Genomic DNA, 27,338 nt, shown 5'->3' with positions numbered 1-27,338 from the left:
TCCGGTGAAGAGCATTGGTGATGAGAGGTCTCCTACAAGCATTACAATCCCCAGTCCTATGAAACAAGAAAGGGACTCCCCTTCAGATATACAGCATATTAATGAGCCTGTCAAAGAGAACTTTGAAGAATCAGCCTGGACCGAAAAATCAACTGACAAAGAGGAGGTGTCAACAGATAAAACTCTAGACTGTGAGAGAGATTCAGACACAACTAAATCTAACGAGAATCTTGAGAAATGGTCAGATGAAGAGAAATGCCCAGCTCTCTACAGCAAAGTAAACAAAGGGGTGACAGAAAAAAGCTATTGCTATAAGGAGACAGTGTACCAAGAGGTCCAGAGCAAATATGACCCTGATGCAAGAGACTCAGTTGAACAGTCCCCAGCAGCTCTCTCTGACTTCAGCCACAAGGAACACTTTGGCCATGAGATGAAATCAGAGGCGTTCAAATCTGAGTCTCCAACGGCATCTGAGAGCTCAGTGAAAACATTGCCTTTCATTTCAAGGGGTGACCTTGAACAGGATCAATATTCTACAGAGAAGGAGGACAGCTCAGAGAACACCTCTCCCACCCCCCAAGTTGAGGCCTTGGACGAGAGCAACTCAGACAAGAGAGAGAGCAGAGATGAGGAGGATGAAGAGGAGGGGGAGGACGAGGGGATTGAACAGGAGGAGGCAGATGAAGAGGAGGAAAAAGAAATACAGAAACAACAACAAGCTTCTCTTTCCCCTCCTCTATCTGCAGAGGTTAGGGAGGAACTAGGGGAGGGGGAGAAAATGTCATCAACTGAGGAGCACATGAATAACAGAGATGGGCAAGAGAGGCCTCCTGGAGATCTCTGTAGCAGGACAGATAGTCACAGTACTGAGCTCTATACTGACAACGAGCCTGCAGGGGCGCCTGCCCATCCAAATGCAGCAGCAGCAACAGCAGCCGCAGATGCTTCCGCAAGGGAGTCAGCCATTGGTGACACAGCTCCTCAGCCTCAGTCTGCTATGCCAGTCTTCTCAGCTCTCAATGACAAGACAACATCTCAAGCTCAGACCAGGGATCATATTGATCACATTGATGCTAAAGTGTTGGAGCCAGACTCTCCTCAGCTGCCAGGGAAGTCGATACTTCCCTCAGCCTCTTCCTGGGCAGACACTCCACCCTCCCCCAAAAAAGGTGATGAGGACATGGAGCCGGGCATCAGCTGCGCCAGTGCTGTGACCCCCTTGGCCAAGCCAGAACCTGTGGCCCCGTCTGCTCAGCCGAGGGCATTTGGACGCAAGCATGCCAGGGGCAGAAGAAGAATCATGCATTCAGTTGTGGGAATCAGGCGACAGCTAAGCTTGGAGAGGGAGGGGGAAAAGGAAGAGGAAGGAGCCCCCTCGCCTACACAGAAGCCCTGCATGCCTCCCAGCAAAACTGTGTTATTTTCAGATCAAATCGATCTAGTTCATCGAGAATCTATTGTGAGCCAGACTCCCAAAATGCTAACTGATGGTTTTCGTTCAAGAATGTGTACTCGCTCATTCAATGCACCAGACTTGCCACCCAAAGTTGAACCTCATGTGAAAAGAAAACCAGGCCCAAAATCAGGTTCAAAGCCTGCGCTCAAACCAGGGCCAAAACATGGAACAAAACCAGGAGTCAAATCAGGACCTAAACCTGGCCTGAAGCCTGGACCAAAGCCCGGGACCAAACCTGGACCTAAACAAGGAACAAAACCTGTGCTAAATGAACCTGAGCTGCCACTGAAAGTTGAGACTCCTGTGAAACGAAAACCAGGACCCAAATCAGGTTCAAAACCTGGGTCAAAACCTGGACCAAAAACTAGTCCAAAAGCAGCTCTAAAGCCAGGTTCAAAACCAGGACCTAACCCTGGCCCCAAGCCTGAAGATGTTTTGCCTGCGGATGACACTGCACCCATCAAGGCCTCAGTGGGTCGCCCCAAAGGCTCAGTTTCTAAAGCAAAGCTAGTACAACAAGAAGAGAACATTCAACCTTTGATAGGACTGCAAAGCAGGGGCAGGAAGAGCCCAAAAGATACAATATCACAAGTAATCCAGGATATAAAACCAGTAAACCACGAACAAAAACAAGCAAACCATGAGGTTAAGGCACCAGAGAAGGAGGGTAAGAACATGGTCTTAAGATCCAGAAAGCCCTCGCAAGATAAACTGTCAAAAGAAAAAGCAAAGATCATAGGCGAAGATATTCTGCCCCAGACACTAACAGAAATTAAAGCCAGTGATGATTCTCCAAAAGTAGAGGAGCCTGTTACTGTGAAACAAACTCCAACTCCCATTCCTAATACAGTCAAAAACATAGATGTTCCAGCAGACCCATCCGCACCACTTGCCCCAGCAGTCCCAACTGAACAATGTGGTGAAAAGACATCACTTCCATTGAAACGGAAACCTAGCCCAGAACGTTTTACAACACCAGTAAAGAAAAAGAGGGGTCCAAAGCCCAAACCAAAACCTTTACCACCTCAACCCCCTCCGCTGGAACAGGTTGTCTCTACACCTAAAGAGAAGGGTGTCCGGGGCCCCAGAAGAAAGCGAGGGCCACCCAAGAAAATCTCTGTGGTCACTCCCCCTCCCAAAGACACTCCTCCCAAAATCAGTGAAACTGACATCACTAGTGATGTGCCTGTGGTGCCTCCTCAATGCCCAACTAGAACAAAAGTTCTCCCACCACGCAAAGGCAGAGGACAGAAATATGAGGCCATGGTGCAGAAAATAACATCTCCTAGCTCGAAGAAATACCTCCTAATTCCCCAGATAGACAGCAATCTAACTGAAGATGTGACAGCCAAGGCTTTGTCTCAACATGTCCTAAAGGAAGGTGAGAAATCTATGCTTATAAATAGCACTGAGATGATAGAGGGAGAAGTGAAAAGCATAGAGTCTAGACAAGAAGGAGTGAAACAACCCGAAGGAGCAGATAGAAAAGAGGAGATGACACAAGAAAGAGAAAAGTATGAGGTGATTCAAGGGGCATCAACACCAGAGGAATTGAGACAAGGGGTGGAAGAAGAGGTTGTAAATAAGATGGATACAAGACAAGAACACATTACACCAGGGACACAGCAGGATGTTGAAACTGACAAGGTTTGGAGCACAATAGAGGCCCCAGTAGAAGTCAGGGCTCCAGGAAAGTCGGCACAACAAGCCTCAGAAGCTATATCTTCTGCTTCCACTAAGTCCACCAGAACTAAAAGGAAGAGATGGGCCATGGTGGAGAGCACAGATGCCTCAGTAGTAGCCTTGGAAGCAGGAAGCCTAATAGTTACAACACCAAGGCTAGCCAAGCAAAGGGCCATTAAAAACAACCATGAGATGCACCTAAAACAGAAGAGAAAGAAGAGAAAAGGTCAAGCCTCTCTAGAAGAAACAGAAACAGTCGTGGAGACACATATTGAAACAGCAGAACAACAACAGGAGATGGGAAAAGAGAAGGTAACCCCCACAGAGTCCACAATACCTCTGCCAATCAGCCCAGATGAGATTACAGAAGCCCTTCAGGTTACCAGCACAGAACTCATTCAGAAACCTAGGAGAGGCAGAAAACCATCCACAAATTCAACTAAGAGAAAACGAGGCAAAGCCTCATCAGAGCAGATTCCTGGCAAGCTAATGAAGGTCCACAAAAAGCCTGGGCCAAAACCTGGGATGAAAGATGCCATGGAGGTTATTGAGGCTGTAGTAAGGGCTGCAGGATGTGAAGGTGCTGAAAAAGAGGAGAGAGAAAAAGAAGAAATGGAAAGAAGGGAAAGGGAAAAGAGTGAAAAACCAGAGACATGTATTGTGGGTCCTGTAGTAACAATATCAGAAAAACAGACTGAGATCATTTCTGTGAAAAGAATCAGGCGCAAACCAGTCCATCAAAATTCCAAACTGTCTTTCTGTCCTTATGTACGGATTAACAACTCAAGAGACTTTTCTTCTTGGTGTGCCATAGTCAACAAGCCTGAGGATGCAGTAATATTTCAGAGACGTAGAAAAAAAGGCATACTCAGAATGAGAAATCCTTTCACAGTTGCAAAAGTAGTGCCACACACTGCTGCCATGCTACAGGGACCCTTGGTAAAAAGAAATCTAATTGACAGGTGTCTTACATGTTGTCTGTGTGGAAAGCCAGCAAATTACAGAGACCTAGGTGATTTGTGCGGACCCTACTACACAGAGGATGGCGTTCCACGGAAGATTTTGACGATTGAGCACACAGAATCCCTCAGGGAAGAGTCACAGAAAACCAATGACAACAACAGTAGCAGCAGTGACGAACCAAGCAACTCTTTAAAGAATGAGAGCAAGGGCAGCACAGAAAAGGAGAGCAATACAGAGGCATCCACTCAAGAGAGCAGTAGTAGCAGGCACCATTATTGGCACTACCGACGGGCAGAAAGAACCGAGAGAATGGGTCAGGAGGGTGGTCCACGAAGATTAACTCTCCGAGAGAGGTTCAGGAGGATGAAGCAGCTCCAGGCTGTCAGCACAGGGGCTTCAAGTGACCAAGAGGGGGGTGACAGTGTTTTCCAAAGGCTACAAGTAGAGGCAGAGAGTAAGGAGCACTGGGCCCATGAAAACTGTACCATCTGGACCAAGGGGGTAATTATGGTAGCAGGGAGGCTATACGGACTGAGGGAAGCTGCCAGCAACTCAGCCCAAACGGTATGATAGCAATTATCAGCATGAAGTCAATTCTGAAATGTGTGCATGCTTATGTAAATTAAGAGACGGTTCTTTGAGAAATTGATGTTAACTTTCAACATTTTTTCCCCTTTTCTTCTTCTCTATCTCTATGTCCCTCTATCGGTCAATTTGTTTCTTTCTTTATTGGTCTTGGTCCATATGTCCGTCTGTCTGACTAACCCCAGAGCTGCTACAAGTGCCAGATTGTGGGGGCGTCCCTCAGCTGCTGTTGGAGAGGCTGCTCTCATAAATACCACTATGTCTGCGCCAAAGAGATAGGTAAGAGACCACAGCGAGAGAAGGAAGAGAATAACATGGGATGAAAAGGGGAGAAAAGCCTGGGAGAAGGAGAAGAAATGAGGAGGGAAATTGGGAATGGGAAATTGAACGTGGGTTTAGAGGGCAATAGGTAGGGGAACAAGTAAGGAAGTTAGGAATAAAGGAGATAAATGAAAGGAGAGGGAAGAGAGCGAGGTGAGGGAAAATGGATGTGGGTGAAATGAGAGAAGGAAAATGCATCAAGAAGTAACATTGTTGAGTGCGAGAAAAGATGTCTGAGAGTGCTAGGGGAGAGCAAAAGAGGAAAGGAAGGAGGGAGAAGAGGCAGGGAGCCTTGAATAAAGGGAATGATGAGAGGAAAGTGGGACCCTGGAGTGTGCAAGAGGGAGAGGGGGAAGAGATAGAGGGAGGAGGGTGTGTATACGTGCATTATTGACCACAACCTCTGTGGCTCCGTCCATCCATTCTGCTGTCTGGGGACTGAATGTGAATGTGTGTGTGTGTGTGTGTGTGTGTGTGCGTGTGATTGCATGCATTGATGTGTGTGCTTTCCTGCCTGAATGCTGGCTCAAATGCTTCCCTATGAGCATCTTACAACCACGTTCCCTTCAATTCTAGTGTGTGTGTGTCCTTGGTCGTTGTTGTCAATATAAGTGAGTGTCTGTGTGTCAGCACATGTATTGTATGGCTTCCCCTTACATTACCTCATGCCAAGGAAGTACAGTGTGAGGATTAGAAGGCCTGCCACGTCTGCCTAGCCAGCACAGGGTGCAGTGCGAGGCCCTTTTTAATCCTGCTGAGTGCACCAGCCATATCTGACTACCTGCCTGCCGGTATCGCAACCCATCCACTCAGCCTCTCTCTTTCTTCTGATGCTCTCTCTCTCTATCTCTTTCTCTCTCTCTCTCTCTCTCTCTCTCTCTCTCTCTCTCTCTCTCTCTCTCTCTCTCTCTCTCTCTCTCTCTCTCTCTCTCTCTCTCTCTCAGGGGGGGGGGGCTATTTGTTTTAACTCATTGTTATTGTCTATCTGCAACATTGAATCTTATTCTCTCCTGTTCTTTGCTTTCTCTCTCCTTGTGTAGGCTGCACATTCCATGACGATGACTTCTCCATCAAATGCCCTAAACACGAGGTAAGAAAATGACTCAATTCCTCAAAACTAGTGAATAAATTGTTATATTATACTTTTTTGAGGGTTTAAAATCTTTCACCAAAGTATTACTGGATAGTGACTCATGCATTGAAAAAAGGAGGGAGGGTTGGATGGAGATGACGTTTGTGTTTTCATATATGTTTATGTACAGTAAGTGTGCATAGGTTTATGTTCATATTAAACCACTTATCGCTTGTCTGCTCCAAGAACCAATTTGCGTTTAGATTTTTTTTTCTCCCCCCTCATCCCTCTCCCCAGCACAGAATAGTTCACACATTGCTGTCACAAGCAGCATCACCATGGCTGGATAGATTACACAGTGCAGAGCAGAAAACACAATTGTCAGCTCTTGTAAAACAGAAAGAATCAGAGGAAGAAACACAAGGGTTCAGGTTGGTGTTCATTGTATCAAGTACCCTATCTACTCCCCTGCCAAGATGACCAGGATCTCATCTTGGACTGACCGATATTTTGTTACCAAATCAATATGTACCCAATGACCTTGGCAAGCTAAACCCATATCAACCACCAGTCGCTGTGTAAACACTCAGTTATGTGCCCATTGTGTATTACTGTCACTCAACACCCACTGCTATAACTGCAGAACACTGCAATTACAGTGGGTCACAGTTTTTGTGTTAATATAAGCAGTCCACTACACAGTCAACTTTTCTGTAAGATAGACGCCATCTAGTGGTGGCATGTTTACACTGCAGCAAAGAGAGGAAGGTCAAATGCAGAGGGGAGGGGGAGGGAAGTAGAGAGGGAGAGATGCTGACATTCAGCAGGGAGCAGCGGTGCATTGAGGCAGCAGTGGCAGTAGCCTCCCTCCCTCCCCTCTCTGCATCTCTCTTTCCCTCTCTCCCTCTTCCCCTCTTCCTTTCCTGTTCTCCTCTGTGCAGACTGACAGGGATGAAAAGCTGGCTGCTGATCAAAACACCCCACCCAGCATCACTGCCTGCTATCCTCCCCACATGCTCTCTCCACCCTTTCTCTGTCCTTCTTCCTCTTGTTATTTCTCGGGTTCTTTTTGCCTTATTTTGCTTGTGTGCCTCCCTGCTGTTTTCAGCTCCCCCACTCTGTTCACCTCTCATCTCCGCGAGCTCTTCTTTTTTTTCTCCATTTTTTCAGTCGTCCTCCCTTCATCCCTCCTCATCCCTTCCTCCTTCTTTCTCTCTCATCTCCTCTCTATTCCTCTCCTCGCCTCTCCTCACCTCAACTCCCACGTATGAGTAGCAGAAATAGAGTATGTGAAACACAGAAAAAAAGGAAAGGCAAGACAGAGAGAGATTGTTGTTAGCGGGCTGAGGCGGAGCTGTCATCAGCTAAGGGATCTGAAGGTCTGTGTGTGTGGGTCTGTGCCGCGCCAATTTACACTGAGCAGCCTAATCAAAGGGAAGAGCAGACACATACGTACACACACACACACATACACACACAGCACCCCATCCATGGGTCCCCCTCTGAAATTCTCCCTCTGCCTGTGATCACTTGGTTTCAGGGCTGGAACACACATATCGATAAAACCGCACACACATGTTGCCTTCAGCTGTGGCTTCTCTCAGCTAGGGGACACACACTGTGCATCCACACGGGTTCATTAACAGGTTACCTGTAAGCTCACAAACGTATGCACATATTGAGCAGGAAAGAGACAGGCAGGGAGAAAGAAAAACAGTTTTGTGCTGCGGCTGAGTGGGAACAAAAGACGAATGGGGGCAGTTACATCAGAGAACGACAGAATGAAAGAGACAGGGATAGGAAGAGAAAAGAAGGGCAAGAGAGACAAACAGCACACACTGATGGAGAAATTGAGAGAAAACAAGTGAGATTGAAGGTTTAAAAGAATGAGAGTTACTTCAGGGAGATAAACAGAAAGAGAGGAAAGGAAGAGGGAGAAAGAGGGAGAGATAAAACACAACAGAGAGTGAAGCTGCTGGTCTGAGTCCAGGCCATAAGGATGGGCAACTGGCAGTTCAGAGAGAAAGACTAAGAGAGTGAACGGGAAATACTGGGGGGCTGCAGAGGAGGATAAGGGGAACGAAAACGTTCCACCATCACACCAGTGCAATTAGTAGGCGTTCCTGCTGTGTCTTTCACAGTGGAGCTGGTTCACTGGCCAGCTGCATCCATCTCTCCACTCCTGCACACTGCAGCCAGCTCGCTTTCATGTCTGCAGATCTGCACAGAAACACTCACAAAGCTGCATGTACAGCACATACATGTGAGCTCCCACCTGCAGTATACCTGGACGTACATGTAGTGCAGCTTTTGTGTTCATAAAAACACATACGGCACAGTTTTTACAATAGTTTAGACTCAACAAAAAGGCTCATATTCTGTACCGTCGTGGCGCTATATGTAGCAGTCACTAAGGGAATACCTCAAAACCTCTGGCACAACTCATACTTCTCTTCCTCTCTTTGTGTTTGTGACTTGAATACATGTCCTTCTATCTTCCATTTTTCTACAGGACCTATAAGATATTCCAGTTCACCACCTCCAACACCAACACCACCTCTCAGCCAGGCAGGTGTCACCTATACAGCAAGGCAAACAAAGATGCTGTCCTAACAGCCACCTATACCTAAAAAACACGGTGATGACTGATGACGGACAGGCACATCGGCCAGTGGGCCTAGGGAGGGTAAAAAGGCTTCTCTGAGGCGAAGGCAGGAGCACTACAAACCCTGGGAGAATGGCTCCGCAGAGAATAGCTGCTCCCTGAACCTGGCCCGGAAATGTGTTTTCTCAATTGAGCCCCTTACTGGAAGGCAGAATGCAGCGGCACTGTTTAACAGGATACTGCGCTTTAGAGACTGTGTGCCTAGAGTCCAGTGCGCAGGGGGGGCTGTTTGAAATGCAGAGCGAGGAATGTGTGTGTGTTCTGCCTTCGGATGGGTTGCTATCATATTCAGACACCTGGCGGACACTGATTGGACAGGAGCCTCCCTCTGGCCACCTTGTCTGTGAGCCAAGAGTTGTGTATGCGCGTGCATCTGTGTGTGTGTGTGTGATAATCACAATGTCATTCTACAGCCACACCATCAGTGTGTTTGGGCATTATGTGCGAGTGAAGAAATTCATCTCCAATTCAAGATGTCATTGCATCAATGTCGCAGCAGCAGCAGCCGCCGCCGCCGCCACCGCCACCGCAGCCGCAGTTGCTGCCGCCAACCACTGGATGTACTATCTCATTGTGTGCATTTGTGTTTAAAACAAGAGACAAAATGAAACAAAAAAGGAAACTGTACATGATGTGCTTTGCAGGTTCTAAATATTCTGATATTGAAGAGTTAAGAAAAAATAATGGACTCAGTATTTTAATATAACGCTCTTATCTTCGGAGATGTATTTTGATGTGCATTATGACTATACGACATCATTGCGTCACCCTTGGTATATGTCAGGCTTTGTTGTAATTCAGAAATAAAAAGAAATAAAAAAAAAAGAAAGACAACTCTGTTTAAGAGTGTTACTCCATTTCAACTGTGTGCACATTCAATATGTACAGTAGACGCCGCCATCATCACTCGACAGGTTGCAGATCAGGGCTCCAAGGGTCCAACTGGGAGTCAGGTCATCTCACTTCATATCTATGTACAGTTCAGAAGTATTACTGTTAAACATTGCCATGATGTATGATTATTTCACCTACCACAACAATGCAGAAAGATATACATTCAATTCACCCGTCTGTCTGTGTATCTCAAATGTAGCCTTTCACTCTTCCATGCTATGTAACATTGCCCTGTACAGGGTGTCAGTTTAGGAACTGGTCATATCAAAAGGAGACATATTTAAGTATTAGAGCATAAAAGAAAGTGCAAAAACGCCACACCAAACGTTCTCTTTTATGAAGCTCATTATTTAATGGTGTATATAAGTATTTGATGCTGTTTAAATGTAAGATGTGATGTACTAATATAATTGTGTATAGTATTTCCTAGAGATGTTTATTTTCTATAAAATGGAATATGTTATTGCTTATAAAAATGTTATTAAAAGAATCCATTGATGAAAAAAATAACGACCTTTTTTGGGAATGTCACTTGTCATAAATTGGAGCATGCCGTTTTATTGATTTTCATGTCTTTTTGTTTGGAATCGATGACACAGCATCACTTTGTTTGAAATGTTTTTTGTAACGCCAATGTTAAATATACCAGCACCTTTAAATGCTGCTATGACCAATGCCTGCTCTTTTGTCTTTACTGAATGTGCACTGACATCAACACACTGGACACACAATTTGGATTAGCAGATTGTGTCACATGATGAGTCAAAAGTTATTAAGTCATATTTCAAAAAATGTTACGCATTCAAATTAGAAAAATTAAAACCTACTCTAAACAATCCGGTATTTAAGAAAGCACGTTAGTTAAACTATTACTGATATCAATTAACTTTTGGTCTTAGCTTTCAAAAACAATTAAATTAATTACAGAATAACCAAATTATTTATTAGTTTGGTGAAGCTTTTAATTCTATCTATTATTCTCATTAGCATGTGGTATTAAACAACATTAGCCCTATTCAAATGGAAAGCACCACAGGAAACTCTGTATTCTTCTTTACAAAATGCTTTAATATTTACATCATAGAAGGATGAAACCAAAGAACAAGGAAGAGATGAAAATATGTCATTCAAAAAGGACACATGAATAATACCTTTAGACATGGCTGTCTCTCATTCATCTCAATCCAACGTCTTTCAGTCTTTCACATAAGTGACGCACTATAAAAAAACACTCGTTCTGGGACAAAAACACATGCCGAAGTTTATCTTTTACAGTCCTCTAAAAAAGAAATCAATAAACGGTGGTTCTCTAGGAGTATGAAACCATAATGACTGAAAGAGCAAATGTTGCTCTTTATAATGGAGCTAAAAAAGAAAACCAGAAGATTCACTACAGGCCCTCTTTGGAAAAAAGAAGAAGAATTATTTTGAAATTGGCTGCATTATGTAACATGTTGAACACGTGCCAAAGTTTCACGTCATAGACCGAGTTGTTTGTTGATGACGCTGCCAGTTTTTTGTTATTTTCATTTTAAAATCATAGTTGCATACAGTGCAAAAGGTCAATATTGACAATGTGATGCAAATAACTTGATACCTTGTCCATTTTGACACTCATGGCCATGGCAACACATTACAGTAACTCATCATTTGGGCCTGGTCAAAAGCTACCAAATAAAACAGGTTTTAGGGAAAGAAAATAAGCATTTATCACTCTGCTTATGCAAAATACTGCTTAATCCATGTTCATACAGATTATAAATACATTTTAAAATATGTACACAGCAAAACAAAAAAATTGACCTCTATGAAAATAACTTCATAGAGCCACATTATTACTTATCTCATTGAAATCAGCCTTGCAGGGCTAGTGCAGATAAAGACAGAGAGCCAGAACAGTGGGTCACCTCTCCTCAGATTATCAACCGGTAAAAATATGATACAAATCAACTTTAACACTATTTGAACAACCTGCGGTGGTTTCCCACTGAACGAGCCCACGGTCCACTTGTTCCTCCTACGAACAAGAGACACCTCACTCTGCGGCCAATCAGGGCAGCCCACCATTCCAACCCACTGAGCACTCCTGCCTAAGGTGCATTTATGTGGAAAGGTTTAGGGTGGGACTGAATAACTGCAGGGCAAATATCTCTACACACACACACACACACACACACACACACACACACACACACACACACACACACACACACACACACACACACACACACACACACACACACGCACACACACGCACACAATCACAGAGGACATGATGGCTCCTCTCTGTGGCCAAACTGTGGCACTGCAACGCATTCTCACGAGGGGATTCAGCTCGTGAAGCGCTAGAAATGCTACCTTTATTCTGGTAATTATCCATAGCAACAAGAGTGTGAACTCTACAAGCGCTTGCCAAAGTGGGGTTGGGGTGGTGGGAGGGACAGTCCATGAAGAAAACCTGTCGAGTTTGATATGAATCTTGATAGTTTAATAAATGTGCTCAATCGCTGAACACCAACAATGCCAGAGTCTGTTTGGTTGTGTCTCTGTGGGGGTGTCTTTTCTCTCCGTCTGTGTTTTTGAATCTCAGAGATGTTTCTATATACAGTCTCCATGCATGTGTCTCAGCCCCTCCCCCACCTCTCTTCTCTCTAGCTGTTGGTGACGGTGGTGCCGCTGCCCAGCTTGATGATCATTTGCTGGCAGTCGTGGAGGGTCCTCTTGTCTCCCAGCTTCTCCAGGGTGCGGGCTGCGTCCGCCAGCATGCCCACCCTTTGGCCGGGAGCCGACAGAAAGGAGGGAGGAAGGTAGCGACACGCCAGCATCACAGCCTCAGCCTGCTCCCGCTGGCCTGGCTGCGTCTCGCACTCCTCTGCACACAAAAACACGAAGAAGGTCGTTACCGTGGTAATTTCGGATGAAGACTGCAGCGGCTTCTTGTTTAATTATCAAATGGGATTAAGTGTTGTGAACAATTCTGCAAAATATATGAGAAGCTGATTAGATCCATTCAGTGTCTCTCAGCTCTTATTTAAAAAGTTGTTTTAAAAAAACACATCTAAAAACGATGCTTGGAGAAGAGCAGCATCCACCGTTAAAGTTTATCTGCAAGTTTTAAATATTTTATTCTTTTTAACTACTTAAATGCAAATTAATTAGAGCTCGATACGGCACTAATATAACTCATAAAAACAATGTACAATTATGATGTTATCAAAGCCTCATATTGCCTAATTTATACTCAAAACACAGAAACCCCAACAGATGCTGAAAGCCTGAACTCATCTCTTCTGTCAGAAATGATGCGGCCACATTCATGATTTTTAATAGGCAATACATAAACAGAAAATAGAGCAATTACTAGAAATGATCCCATCTGAAGAAATTAAGGTTTGTGGACAAAAAAACACAGAAATTCAAAACATCAAGAGCAACAAGGCAGTAAAGCGATTCTGCCCGCAGACAGAATGACTTGTATGGAGTGGATGACAAAATAAAAACAAGAGTTTTTTCCCCACACACACCTGTCTTGGCTCCGGGCGTTGCCCTGCGTCGCAGCGAGCGATCCAGGAGCTGATGTGTGCGGGTGGGACTGGCCCCCGCCATCAGCCTGGCTGTAGCTTCATGAAGGAACAACTGGAAAGAGATGGAGGGAGAGTAATGAGGAGGAGGAGGGATGATGACTCATACAGAATATTCAGCTCTACCTCAGAGAGACTTTGCATTGTGAACAACACTGCTAAACACTTTGCCTCAGGGGTGGGTGTGTGTGTGTGTGGGTGTGTGTGTGTTGCAACACCTCCCAGCTAATTTCCACAGAGAATTGTATCGTGGACTGCCTGCAAATATGTGCACAGGAAGCATTTGGATGTATACATGCTATGTGCTTCTTTTAATGTGTTGCCATTTTGGCTGACAGTTTGCCATTCCAGGTATGTGCAGCACGTAAGAATGTGTCTTGATGCCTGTGCGTTGATCTTCTACATGGCGGTATATGAGGATTTTAAGGCATGGTTTTGACAATGAAAACACACCAACAAAAAGGAGCTGCATTGGTGTGTTTATCTTGCTTTGTGTCTGTCAATCATGTTGTGTTCTGATGTCTGCTTGTGTGTTAGACTGAGAGGAAATAAGATTAGTAAAGTCTAGGAACTTGCATGAGCTACAAGACTAAAATGCAGTACGTACTCTTCGCATTGCAGGCCTAAAGCTGTGTGCCAGTTTGCGTAAGGAGCTGAGATCTTGCTGAAAGCCTTGGAGCTCCGGTGGGGAGGCCTGGTGGACCCCGCTGGTACCCAACGACCCCGACCCCGGCGGACCGGCCCCCTGCTGCTGTAGACGCCAGACGTTGGTCCTCATAACCAACAGGAGATCACACAAGAGCAACTGGACAACCTAGAGAATGAAATGGAAAGATTAGGATTCATTTTAACTGCAATGAAAGTCACTGATGCCTCAAACTGCAGCACATTAACTTCACTGACTGATGACCTGCATACTGAGATGTGAGCAATGTGTTATATTTAACCGTACGACACGCAACTTTTCAGCTACCATTCTCAAATATGTCTGGGCGTAACCTGACTTGGTAATTACTTTATAATGTTAACGTACACAGTAAAATGATGCGTCATTATTTGTATGCATAGAAATGAACATTCAATGCTTAATGCAATAATATCCCACCGAGATATTGCCCCGTTATACTCAAAGTTGAAGACCATTTTCCATCCTCGCTGTGTATGTGTGATCTGCCGTTAGTGGCCCAGCTCTGTGTTGCACTGCAGAAACATTGCACTCCGCTGAGACACACATGCAATGCAACTACAATGCACCACAGCTCTGGCTGTAGACATGCACACACTGCGAGCTACCTATCTACCAGCATCACCATCTGCTGAGCGCCAGAGGGAAGGACACCGCCGAATCACAGAGGAGTTGCTACGGGGGGGATTCGCAGTCGGTGGTAAAGTGTGAGGCTTTGTATTGTGAGGTGTGTGTGTGTGTGTGTGAGAGATTTTCTCTTGTTTACCATTTTATACACGCACCTGTTTGGACACGTCTGTCACTCTGTGCATTCGTGTGTATGCATTTTTGAATGCAGATGCTGTTGCCCTCATAAAAACTTAACTTTAATGAGCACAACTCTGCAAGTGCAAGTGCGTGTGCCTGTGTGTGTGTGTGTGTGTGTGTGTGTGTGTGTGTGTGTGCCTGTGTGTGTGTGTGTGTGTATGTGTGTGTGTGCGTGTGTATTGCATGCACCTTGTCTAAACTAGAGCTGTGGCAGTGTGGTCCGAGGTTGAGGCTGTCTCGAAGCAGGGCGCTGGCCTTGTCGCTGTAGCTCAGACTCAACTGGCAGTTTTCTGGCTTGGACAGCAGAGCCCGCACTGCCCTGAATGTGTTCAGACACGCCTTGGGCAGAAGACTCCTGACAGAGCGAGGGATCAGAGAGACAGAGGACACAGGTTAAAGCAGTGGAAGTGTACGTGTGTGCGTGTCCTCTGCAGACAAAAGGTTATGCAACACACTCTTAGGCTGGCTGCAGAAGTTACAGCGTGTATATGTCCAACTTACTCTGCGTTCTGCAGACTGCGGGGCAGGTGTTCAACAGTCGGGTAGAGTCTCTCCGCCGCGGAGTCATCTCCTTGGAGCCAATTGATGATCACCACGGTAACCGAGGACCACCATTTGGAGTGGGGGTCACAGCCTGGAAATTGGAACAAAAACAGTCAAAAGTGATACACCCGCAGACAAACGATTAATTGAACCCCCCCACTGTCCACTTTCACATTTAACATGAATTAGAGTGCGAACACACACACACACACACACACACACACACACACACACACACACACACACACAGTCTGTATTTTGACCTTTGAATCAATCCGTTTCTCCCCTCTGGCATAGTCACAACATGCTGAGAGAAAGCAGCCATTTTGACGACTCCCTCATGAGGGAAAACTACTCCATTTATCATTTGGGGAACACACACACACACGCACACGAGGCTCTGCCAAGAAAAGTCTCCTATTAAAATCCCTGCAAAGGAACACCCCCCCCCCCCCTCTTCCTCCTCCCTCCTCTCAAGGTGATCACCGATTTGACAGCACTGAAGATAGATGAAGCAATCTAGTGGATGCCTCACTTTCATCTAGCCCCCTTCGCACAAATCTGTGATCAGTGAGGACAAAGGGAAGTGGTGGGAGTGTGCAAGTCAACTGAGTGGAAATCATGTTAATCAATCTCAACAATGTAAAAAGGAACTTTATGTCACCGCTTCTTATTTTGCAAGCACATTAAGGAAATCGCACAGTCGGGGCAAGTGACTGAAAGATGCGGGAGAAGGAGCCCAAATCTACACGTCAATGTGTTGATTTACTCAAGCAGCAGAAGTAGTCTTAGTCAGCGAGTGTTTGGTTACCAAGGTTTTAAAAGATGTTTTTGGGCTGGCATTCAAAAACTGCTCTCATTTCTCATCATTTTCAAGATCAAATGTCTTTACAGTGCTTGCTTTGCAACTTCTTCATGTGTAGTTGACAGAAATGACAGTGACAACGATAACTTACCGGTCACGGTGGCCATGTTGGAGCCGATGGCAAAGGACTGGGAGGTTGCACCAGCCGCATCTGATGCACTTATCAACAGCTGGAGATACTGCAGGGCATCAGCATACTCCCTGAGGAGAGACACACGCACTATTTCAATTTCAACAATTATTACCATTATCACTACTACTTATTGTCAAATTGTAAAATCAACCATGAAATTCTAATAAAAAGGTATGAATGGTATACACAGAGTTGGGTGAACAGTATCAAAAACACTTATTTGGAAGAGTGGGGGTATTTTTTCTCACCCCTCTCCCTGGCTGGGGCTTTTCTCTCCGTGAGGCTGGGCCACACAGTACAAAGCCTTCTCCAGGAGGTGTTCCCTGAACGCCTGAGTCACCTGGGCCAGAGGATCCACTGCGAGAGTACCAACAGACCATTAACGTGAGAAATACAATTGTGTGCATGTACAAAATAGGGAGAGTGTACTACGTTTTTTTCTGCACTTACCAGTATTACCAGCCTGGCTGTAGATGCTTTCTTTAGGAGTGCTGCGAATAGCCCAATCCCCATCCACAAAGAAGCGATGACCTAGTGGGTGACACAGCCACTGCATAGCTGGAGGCACACTGCCACTGGATGACAGGCACGCCTGGCGGGCGCTGCTCAGGAACACACGCTATCAGAATGAAAAAAAACTAAAGTTCACTTTACTCTCATTTTCTACATAAATTGAATGTGGACGGAATTACACAGCTTATAGTTTACTAATGAGGTTTTGGCAAGTGCCATGGTAATTAAACATGGAAGACAAATGAGCCAAACGTCAACTCAAAACTGCTGGTTGTTAAGTGTATTCCATTTGAAAAAGTACTTCACTCTGACAGCAGTCAAGCAAAAACAATTACATTAAATATTACATTTGCACAATATAAATGACTATACCATACGGTTGTGCATGTGCAAACTAAGGGGACTTACAGAGGTAAAATGTAGGATCCTTGGCATGCTGGCTTTGACCCGTAAAGCTGCAGAGACGTAGACTTCAGCCAGACTGGCTACAGGCAGACAGGAGCCAGCACACTCTGCCAGGTTCACCGCACTTAGAGCCATGTGCACTGCTGACAGGTGGCTACCATTCAGCTTACCTGTGAGCAAGAAAAATGATATTTATATATTGTTAAATACACTATTTCACGGAGAATAACAGTGATGCAATAATCATGAAAAGTGTTTGCAACTTTAGCCAATAAACCTTTTTTCTTTTTTTTTTTAAATCGGCACGCTTGACTTTTAAGCTGACTGTTGCAGCAAAGAAAGAGGGACGGGGCTTTAATCACCTGAGATTCTGTCACTTTAATATGCCACCCGACGTGTTACAGGTCATTACAGGTGTTCAATCTCCAACACTGATTTCATTTAGAAACAGGGTTTTTCCCACCAACCGACCTGTCATGTGAAGCTGGTGCAGGCGGTGGTAAACCAGGGCGGCGTCACGACTGCTTTTGCAGGCGTCCTCCTTCAGTGGCTGATCAGATCGCAGCCCTCCAGCTCTGGCAGCCAGCCAGCGGCCCACCCAGAGGCGCTGGAGGCAGAACCTTAGCAGGGACCAGAGCGCAGCACAGGCCAGGTCCAACTGGGAGATGGGTAAGGGACGACCAAGAGCCTTTAGACAAGTCCACAGGTTGTGACTGGCCTGGGCAAAATCTCCCTGGGGGAGGGTGAAAGAAGCACAGATAAAATGTAACTCCTCAGGAAGAGTGTGGGGGTATAGATCTTTCTTTTGGAATGTGATGTTGCTTTTAAGAAATGATCAAATGTCTCCATGAGGATCATTAAATGTGATCCGTTCGTATAGAGTAAAATTAACCTACCCTAGCTAGGTCCAGGTCAGCCTGCTTGCGGTGCCTCCAGAACAAGACAGAGGATCCAGAGTGAGGTCTGGTTACAGGCTCTCCATACACCAACAGTCGGATCAGAACCCCCGACACCAGAATACCGTTCAGTAGCCACACCAGTATAGTTGGCAGCATCCAGTCCATCCAGCCCCACGATTCCGCTACATAAAACACATTTCATTTAACATTTTGAAGTCTCAATTTAGACGGGGTTGGTACAGCTTTTAGTACAAATCAAGCACCTTTAAAAAAAAAGGTACTGAAACCGAAATGTCCAGATTATCGAAGCCTTTATTGTCAAAATGTTTACTATAAACAATAGTTTATTGAATTATCGTATACCCACAGACTCAACGTATATTATCACGTAGTTGATTTTACCAGCTGTTCATATTAGCTTTGATTGTATGTTTTGATCACGATTAATGCTAAGCTAGCTCCAGTCCGCTCCGCATGGTGTGAGACGAAGGGAGACAACAAACAAATATACAGCGTGATTGTTTCATTCCAAATCTTTAAGGATTTTTACTTTACATTAGTGATTGTGAAGTTGATTATGTTGAATAACAAGCATTTTTCAAGGACTATATTCGAATTCAAGCATATTCTTAACCTTGAAAACGTAATGGTTCAAATTAAGCATTTTCCAAACTTTCATGAGACTACATTACATTAAATCATAACCTGTTATAATTTCAAAACAGCTCATATTTGTGACACTCCTACTGACTTCATTTTACCTGCGATATCCACACCCAGGACGCTCCTTCCTGCGTGATGTGTGGCAGTGGCTGCTGAGCTTCCAGCCGAGCTGCTGCCGGCTGAGCAGAGCAGGGCGGCCAGAGGGTTGAGGGAGAGGAAGAGAAAGGTGAAGGTGCACAACGCCATGCGGGAACGGTCCAACATGCCGCCGGCGCTGCCTCCTGCTGCCGATTTGTCTAACACAGCCACACTCGGCTGCTGATTTGACGATAGAACAGAGAGATACATTTACGTTAGCCAAACTCAATGTGACAAAAGTGTAGACATAGACAGTAACTACATATGTTATTCTTCTGATAGAAGGACAGTGGTGATTGGTTGAGGATTTAACCTGTTGACTGTCAAACCTCTGCCATAATTCTAAATACAGTATGCATCATGCAAAGCTGCATACCTTTGTGTCCTCGCCCATCGGACTGTCGGGCTCTGAGTCACTGCTACAGTGTGAGAAAGAGGTGGGGGAGCCCACATCAGAAGCTGGTGGTGTGGGCAGCTCGTTCTTAACATCAGCCGGTCCATCAACCTCCATGGCAACCAAGTCCTTGAGAGACTCTGAAGAAAGAGGAAAGCAAAGACGAGGAGAGCGGTTAGAAGGTCAATCAGTGGTGCAAAAGTAAAGACATCTTCAGCCTTCAATTCCACCTTAGAGGCTATAGACGATCATGTTCACTTCTGTCATTTCAGGATAACAGTAGCTATCAATAGACCGCATCACAAAAGGTCAACTGAATGACTTACTTTCAAGGAATAGAAATAAATTGCAGAGAAGCTGTTGTGGAATAAAGAAGCACGTACTGTTTTTCTGGGCTGCCATTTTAAAAGCCATGTTCTCCTGTTTGAGTTTCTGGTTGGTCGACTGCAGGTAACGGATGTAGTCGATGGCTTTCCTCAGCACTGCAGACTTGTTGAGCTATGAGAAAGTAGAAACAAAAATGTATAAGACTAGCTTCTTCCTCTTCTCAATGTTGCCGATTGCCAGATTTTTCTTTGAGATGGAGAGATTGCAATGCAGTTAAATAAAAACTTGTTTCTACCTTGGCCTCAGCACCGGCCACCAGATCCTTGAGCTCGAGGATTTTGTCATTAATAGAGGAGCGGTAGCGCTTCTCGATGGCGTTGTGCGCTGTGCGCTTCTCTCCCTTGTGTGGCTGGAACATCGGCTTACCGCTGATGGCGATGCGGTTGATAGGCAGCTTGTCAGTCTCCATCATGACGGGAACCGTGGTCAGGATGGTGCCACCGCCCATAAAGGCCTGAAGAGGTAAATAAGGGGGCCAGAAAATAAGGAAGACAGTTACCTAAAGAATGCAGAGTAAAAATCCTATTTGATCATTGTATGATCTTAGTATTGAGTTGCACATGATGTACCTACCTGCAGTGATGCACTCTGTACTGGGGTGGTGGTGGCCAGGGATGTGGAAGAGGCCATAGTTGTGACAATGCGGGGGTCATGCTTCAGAGTGGTCAGCAGCAGAGACTCCGCCTTGATGAACTGGGGCTGCAGCAACACCTGAGAAGACACACACACACAAGTACAGTATAGATACACAGTTCTGTCTTTGGTTCCATAAAACACAAACAAGCATTTACATGCATGAACAAGTGCATTCAAGCTAACCTGCTGTATGTTGGGTGCGATGGTTTGAACTGGCGGGCTCACTGACGTAGCTAGGAGGGGAGAAGTGGTGGTCAGCCCTTGGAGCTGAGCCTGGATGGTCACTGGCTTAACACTTTGAGGCGAGCATGACAAGATGGTGGTGGGTTGGCTCACACTGCTTTGACTGACAGCTGAAACATAGTTGTGCACACAAAAAGTGTTTTAAACTTAATTCAAGCATGTATATTTGTAATCTCATTACCTGCTTTTTAGCAACTTCATAATACATTTTAACTTTCAAATCTAGTTCTACAGTGCATGAAATAATTGCTTTATTGCTTTCCCCTAATTATTGCAGCAACAAAAATACCCCTGTATCATTTACAATGTTAATCTTTTGAATATTTCAGAAATGTGAGGGACATCAGATTCCAGCATTTAAATAACAAACTTCTACTGCAATTTTGTAGATTATACAAGAATAAATTATAGACCAACCAATGCATTGTATCAATGTATGAGATCATCCAAAAGCAGCTTTAAAAAGCAATGTTTAATTAGATCCAGTATTCTTTTTACTGATGTGATGTGGCAGTTTGTAAACACTTTTGTGATTTTCTTTTAACATCCTTGAAAAGAAAGTTTCATGTTTTGTAAATTAACACAAATGCTTAGGTCTTCACCAGCATTTGTCCTAAGCCTGAATTGGTAGTAAAACATACTGCGATTGGCTTATGAAGGTAAAAGAAAATATATTAGATATTTGTATTGGTTATTAATGCAACTAAACTTGACATTGTGTAAACTTTTTTCATGGGTATGTAGGTCAACAGGTGAAATACAATCTCACTGGAAATAAGCGATCATTCAGTGAGTCACCTTTTGTGTCTTATCAGCTCCATCTGGGCTGGCAGTTACAATCACCTGTCAGTACAAGGATCGGGCAGTTTTAAAAAGGAGTAATAAACATGTATTGCATCTAAGACAATATAGAAGCAATGTTTAATTTACAACTTTTCTCCCACATAAAATATTTCCTCACAAACTCTCACACGGCTGAGCAAAGTCTATTAGATTAGCACGTGGATAGGTTCAGCTGAGGTTGAATAACCTTGTGTCCTTGGTAAATGCAATACATGTGAAGAGCCACCTTGCTGGGCACTGGGGTTACATTAGGGTATTAAGTGATGGTAAGTTTGAAACATAATGCTTTGGGTTTGCATGGGTTGGTTTTTGTTTTCTGTGTTTCTGAACAGCCAAGGAGTCTTCACTTTGCATCTCAAGAGTCAGTAAAGCATGCAGGAAAACATTTTATACATCTTATACGATTATTGAGAAGGACTGTAAGACCTTTCCTTGAAAAAATAAATAAATAAATAAATAAATATATATATATATATATATATATATATATAATATATATATATATATATAGTATGGTATTGTTATTCTTTTTTACTGTAAATTGAATTTGTATTTATTTACCTTTACTTTAATTAATTACTTTTCACAGATTTTTTTATATCAGTATTGCCATCTTTATTTTATTTAAATATTTATTTATATTGTCTTGATCTTTCTATTTTTAATTTATTATTATTATTATTATTATTATTTAATTTGAACTAAGTCTCTTTTACTTAATATTTATTATCACTATGTACTATTACTAACCCCCCATGTATAGAGGTATTTACCTATCTATAAAAACTGAAACTGCTGATTCATGTATGCCCCAAAGATTTCATTAAGCAAAAAAGTGTAAGAGAAATAAAAGGCCCCTCAAAACAGTAGTCCCTGTAGTTACTAGAATAATCATTCATCACAATCAAAGAGAGCTTACTTGTGTAGGTGTTCTGGTTGCTGTAGTTGATCCGGATCTGCTGGGGCTGAACCTGAAGTTGTGTCTGAGGCTGAACCTGAAGTTGTGTCTGAGGCTGAACCTGAAGTTGTGTCTGAGGCTGAACCTGAAGTTGTGTCTGAGGCTGAACCTGAAGTTGTGTCTGAGGCTGAACCTGAAGTTGTGTCTGAGGCTGAACCTGAAGTTGTGTCTGGGTCTGCAGCAGAGGCTGCAGCTGGGGCTGGGGCTGTGGCTGCAGCTGGGGCTGGGGCTGTGGCTGCAGCTGCGGCTGGGGCGGAGTCTGGGGGGCTGGCGAGGTGAAGAGGGTCTGGGGCGTGGAGCTGAAAGCTGGGATCGGTACTGGCGAGCCATGAGGTGAAGCAGCCAGGACCAGGGCAGACGGGCTGAGAATGGGTTGAGGCTGCTCCACCTGGGGCGGTCTGAGGCTCTGGGCCTGCGGCGGGGAGGCCGGCTTCAGCCTTTGTGTGGAGTTTTGCACCTGGGCCAGGGGGGACTGCTGGAAGGTGGGAGGCTGGAAGGCCTTGTCTGGGGTAGAGGAACTACGGATGATGGGAGGGCCCAGGAGTGCATCCAGGTGGGGGCTACTGCTTAGGATGGAAGAGGAAGATGAAGATGGAGGTGTGGTGATGGTGGTTGGAGGGGTAGGTAAGGTGATGGACTGGGTCAAACCAGGAAGCTCTTGGGTGGGAGGAGGCCCTGTGTATGGAGGGTTATCAAACAGTCCTCCAAACTCCATATCCTGGTTGCTGATGAGCTGTAGCATGTCTGAAGAGGGAGAGAAATCAGGGCCTCCATCACTGCTACTGCTACATCAAGTAGAAGAATTTATAAGAATTGGAAATCAGCTGTTCTGAATTGGAACCAGTTTCAAATTCATAAGACCTGGGCATTTGTTGAGAAACAAATTCTTGCTAAAAATTGTACTAAAAATCGTTGTACTAAAAATAAACTATCAGTAGCAAACTGGATCTATACCGCTAGTTTTATGCATCAACCCACATGTACATTGCTTATGCTATAAAGAGATCAGACAGGTAAGGTAAGCTACAGAATGCAATAGTAATGTTGCAAAATACTATCATCACTGTGTAAAAATAACTTCATGAATGAAGGATGTACCGTACATTTAACAAAGCTATAGCAGTGCGGGATCAGCTCATGTCAGAATGTCAAACTTAAATATAAATAAAATATAAAACATTCAAAATTCAAAAAGTGCATTTGTAAAAATAAATGAAAGGGAATCCATATAAACTGCTGTGGTTTAAAGGATAATGATTTGAAATTAATGAGAAATGATGAGAGAAAAGATGCCAAACTGACAAAAATATTTTTATGTCTCCAATTTTTATCTTATGGGGCTCAAGAGGAATATATTGCAAAACAAAACTGACACTGAGTATATGTTGTGTCTGCAGTGAAACGCAGCACCCTGGATTTATAGTCCAGTGTTTTGTATGAGGTGATCGCTCTTGACCAATCAGAGCGCGTCTCAGAGCCTTGCTATGCCGATCAGCCCAAGACAGGAAAGAGAGCGAGCGCTGTCTGTGGCTGCGCGCGAGGTTACCATCGTGCAGCATCACCGAGGGTTACTGTCGGTCAAATTTAGCAAGATGACGAGCATGCCTGCAGGATGTGCTTTCCTACTACTGTTTACGCCTCGCACAAATACACTTTAGATATTACCACAAAACATATATTATAATATCTGTCTCTGGAAAATCTTAGAATATTACACTACTGATAAATGTCATGTACCTTACTAACATTACATGAAACGAGTGATGAGAATAGGACCATAACAAAACTGTTGAATTGATACGCCAGTATTTATATACGCACGTTTTTAATTAAAAAAAAATTGTACATGGCTGTTACTGTAAACGTAAATAAGCACGTGTTTTCAACAAAAAAAATAGTACAAAATGTGTCAATAGAGTGCATTGTTATAATAATATTAATACTATTATTTCTTGAAAAAACCCTAATAATTGGTAAATCGGTCAACTGAGGCGGCGTGAACCCAGCAAGGAGGAATGAACGATAGTAACCCCTGTCTGGGGGCGGGGCGCACTCGCGACCATTTAGCTGCACGTTAGCCTCTCCTATTAGCAGAGGTACCCCGCTCTAATAATCGATCACTCTTGTTGTTCGATAAGATTATGAGTAAGAAACAACACGGTAAACAAGACCACCTATTATATTATCACCTCAGCAAACCTCCAAAGAATGTTAGCTAGCTAAATGAGACCTAGTCTAGCTACTAATGGCTGATGAAAGCTACGATGTGAGCTGAAACCTTTAAATTGGTCACTGGTAAAGCTTTATGTTGGTAGAAATTAGACATTTAGACTAAACATTAGATGTGAAACCCATGAGGCAAGTCAACTCAACGCACATGGCATGCAGGAGGTATTGTCAATGTTAAATTGCAGGCAATGTTGTTGGTTTAGCTGCAAACGTTAAACACGACTAGTTTAGCTAACAAACACCGTTTTATTTTCTTACCATCAATGTCGCTTAAGAGGGCCGTGTCAATATCGTTGGGGTCATTAAGCGACAGTGTTGGATCCAGATTATCCAACGAAGGATCGTCAAAAGACAAGCTGTTCATCTTTACTCTTGTGTCTGGCTTCCCAATGTAGACTTGACTGGCTGTAGAATCGCTCAGAGGGAAAAATGGGAAACTTATCCCGTCCCTACATTTGCCAAAACGTCAGATCCCGAGACAACCTGAAACACGCACAACGTGAGCTGCAACTTTTTTATTGATGTGTCAACTAACTACTCACTCCTACCCCCATGATCATCCAGGGAAACTTGTCAAAGCAAGCCAAACACTGGAGCTCATTCAGTACTAACGTGCTTACGGCGGCAGCCAGAAGAACCCACCTAGCCAATGGTGGTTGACAGGCGCGCCAGCCAATCACTGCCTTTGCACTGGATTCCCACGTCCCCTGTTTCTCAGGGTTGTTTTGGTTTTTTGACTGATGAGGTGACAGCCGCATGTGGAGTATATGCAGAAGTGGAAAAAGTAATCAGACTCTTTACTTAAGTGAAAGTAGAAAAAACAAAGTCCTAAAATACAATATCCTGAATTTAAAATGTTACTTAAGTAAAAGTACAAAAAGTAAAAGTATTATTAGCAAATATCAAAAGTAAAAGCACAGTGACAGCATTTTAATGTTGTAGTTCGTCAACATAAAGCTATGTTTGATACTACTGTGTCGATTAGTAGTATAGTACTGCTTCATATCATATAAGCATATCCTGTGTTTTTAATGTACAAAAGCAACCACAACTAAAAGTACAATTAAGGTACAATGAGACATGATTATTAATGTTCCCAAACAAACTGGTATAATGGCTACATAATACGGGTCTAATTTAAAGCATTTCAAAAATATTATCTACTGTGTATACATGTAATACGTTTTATATAATAATTAATCAGCCCGTGCTCTTCATCCCAGCCCTGTACATCCATGTTAATATCAGGCACATATTTCACCAAACTATGTATTTTGAGGGAAACAGCATGGATGTGTTTATTATAGGCTTGCCCTCAACAGCCAATGAGAGCCGAGCGGGCGTGAGCTACTAAAAGACAAGTTTGTCTGACTCGCAGCAGCGGCTCCTCCTGTGGAACCAGCGAAACCGACCAATGAGTAGCCCAGCAGCCGAGTGGGGTGATCTGACGTCACATATCTGTGTCTAAGTGATTACATCATGTGTTTCTATCTTCGCAGCAGGGAAATAACCTGAGGGATACAGGTGACCTAAAGAATAAGAAATAAGGCTAATTGTCATTTTTGGCCTAAGAAATATAAAAAGAAATACCAAAAGCCATTCCCTCAGTACAGTTATACATTTAATTAATTTTCTAAAGTGTGGCTTCTTTCAGTAAACAACACATACATTATTGATGATGTAAACAATTGGCAAGGCAAACTTTATTTATAGATCAGCATCAGCTAAATTAAAACTTTAATGTGAACACACTGAACACAAAGGGGAATCCCACAAAAGCATGCTGGGGAAATAGGTCACTGACCTAGCCCTGCAAAGTTGTTGTCAGTAGTAGTGGAGTAGAGTAATGTTATCAGCCTGTCAGCAAGCCTGCTATTGTTGGTGATGCGGTGTGTTTGTGTAAAAGGTGCACGTCTTATTCACTTGATTTGGGAAATTATCCAGTGATGCTCCACAAGCAACTGAAGAAGGCAAAGTCTATATAGTTCTATACGTTGTGTGGAGGTTTGGGGAAATACAAATCAAATGTTTATGCTTTAGAAGAGAGCTATAAGAATTGTAAACGTAGCCGATTATCATGAACCAACCAACACATTATTTATAAACTCACATGCTCTCAAATTTAGAGATTTGGTGGACTTTCAAACTGCAAACTTAATGTTTAAAGTAAAAATAAGAAGCTTCCAGGCTGTATCCAGAAGAGTACGAACTGAGAGGAATTTACATGTTTACCAAAACAAAAAATAGAACAAATGCAAAACAAAGATGTAAACAGTAAAATTTGTTAATTTGTGGAATAGTTTTGAAAAGGAAATTAAAATTTGTAATACATTTAATAGAAAAATATATATAAAAAAATATATTAACAAAATAAGGTGATTAACAAATATAAAACTGAAGTATGAACACTAGTGAATAATAATTGCTGTTTGGGACTTTTAGGTATATATAATATACATATATTTGGTTTTGCTTCTTTCTTTCATTTTACAGTGTATACATTTAATGAGAATTAAAATAATCAATGTAAAGAGGGAAGGAGCATTAAGCAATTAAGCTTTTGAGCGTTTGTCACTACATCAAAAGTAATGACTTATTATTTTTGAAAGTTTTATTTGAGGTGTATAATTTGAAAACGACCTAAATGAAATTAAAATAAAAACTGTGTGTTAAGATTTGTTTACATGTTATGTGCCAGTCTATTGGGGCAGAGTGGATTAATGTCCATGAACCAACATGTGGGAGGGGGTGAAAGGCTCATGTGACAATGAGTGGCC

The 27,338-nt window shown here is 43.5% G+C and overlaps 2 protein-coding genes across 5 annotated transcripts in view; one reads left to right on the top strand and one right to left on the bottom strand.

Annotated features, from left to right (window-relative positions):
- The window catches only part of rai1 (retinoic acid induced 1), a 53,987-nt gene extending 43,673 nt beyond the window's left edge, over positions 1-10,314 (top strand). The window contains exons 2-5 of the mRNA XM_029438028.1: positions 1-4,666; positions 4,873-4,966; positions 6,049-6,098; positions 8,593-10,314. The exon at positions 1-4,666 is cut by the window's left edge and continues 1,951 nt beyond it. Of these exons, the coding sequence (XP_029293888.1) occupies positions 1-4,666; positions 4,873-4,966; positions 6,049-6,098; positions 8,593-8,601 (4,819 nt within the window). The 3' untranslated portion in view covers positions 8,602-10,314. The remainder of the gene's footprint in view (positions 4,667-4,872; positions 4,967-6,048; positions 6,099-8,592) is intronic.
- Positions 10,315-10,686: 372 nt separating this feature from the next.
- Positions 10,687-25,152, bottom strand: srebf1 (sterol regulatory element binding transcription factor 1). Of its 4 annotated transcripts, XM_029438031.1 has the most exons (20): positions 24,820-25,152; positions 22,490-23,076; positions 22,294-22,441; positions 20,472-20,641; positions 20,226-20,363; positions 19,888-20,106; positions 19,649-19,763; positions 19,248-19,405; positions 18,832-19,051; positions 18,068-18,252; positions 17,643-17,904; positions 17,175-17,341; positions 16,704-16,872; positions 16,502-16,610; positions 16,212-16,321; positions 15,214-15,346; positions 14,902-15,067; positions 13,828-14,034; positions 13,164-13,275; positions 10,687-12,511 (listed from the first exon to the last, which is right to left on the bottom strand). In XM_029438031.1, the coding sequence occupies exons 1-20, from the start codon at positions 24,923-24,925 to the stop codon at positions 12,291-12,293; spliced, it is 3,702 nt and encodes a 1,233-aa protein (XP_029293891.1). In that variant the 5' UTR covers positions 24,926-25,152; the 3' UTR covers positions 10,687-12,290. The 4 variants fall into 4 exon arrangements, with proteins under 4 accessions (XP_029293891.1, XP_029293892.1, XP_029293889.1 ...); XM_029438032.1 differs by having other exon boundaries at positions 22,294-23,117; XM_029438029.1 differs by having other exon boundaries at positions 22,294-23,076.
- Positions 25,153-27,338: the final 2,186 nt, after the last annotated feature.

The sequence above is a fragment of the Cottoperca gobio genome, chromosome 8 (assembly GCF_900634415.1).
Source record: "Cottoperca gobio chromosome 8, fCotGob3.1, whole genome shotgun sequence".
NCBI classification, from domain to species: Eukaryota; Metazoa; Chordata; class Actinopteri; order Perciformes; family Bovichtidae; genus Cottoperca; species Cottoperca gobio.
The sequence above is the reverse complement of the archived record's forward strand: the minus strand, read 5'-3'. Positions and strand labels throughout refer to the sequence as shown.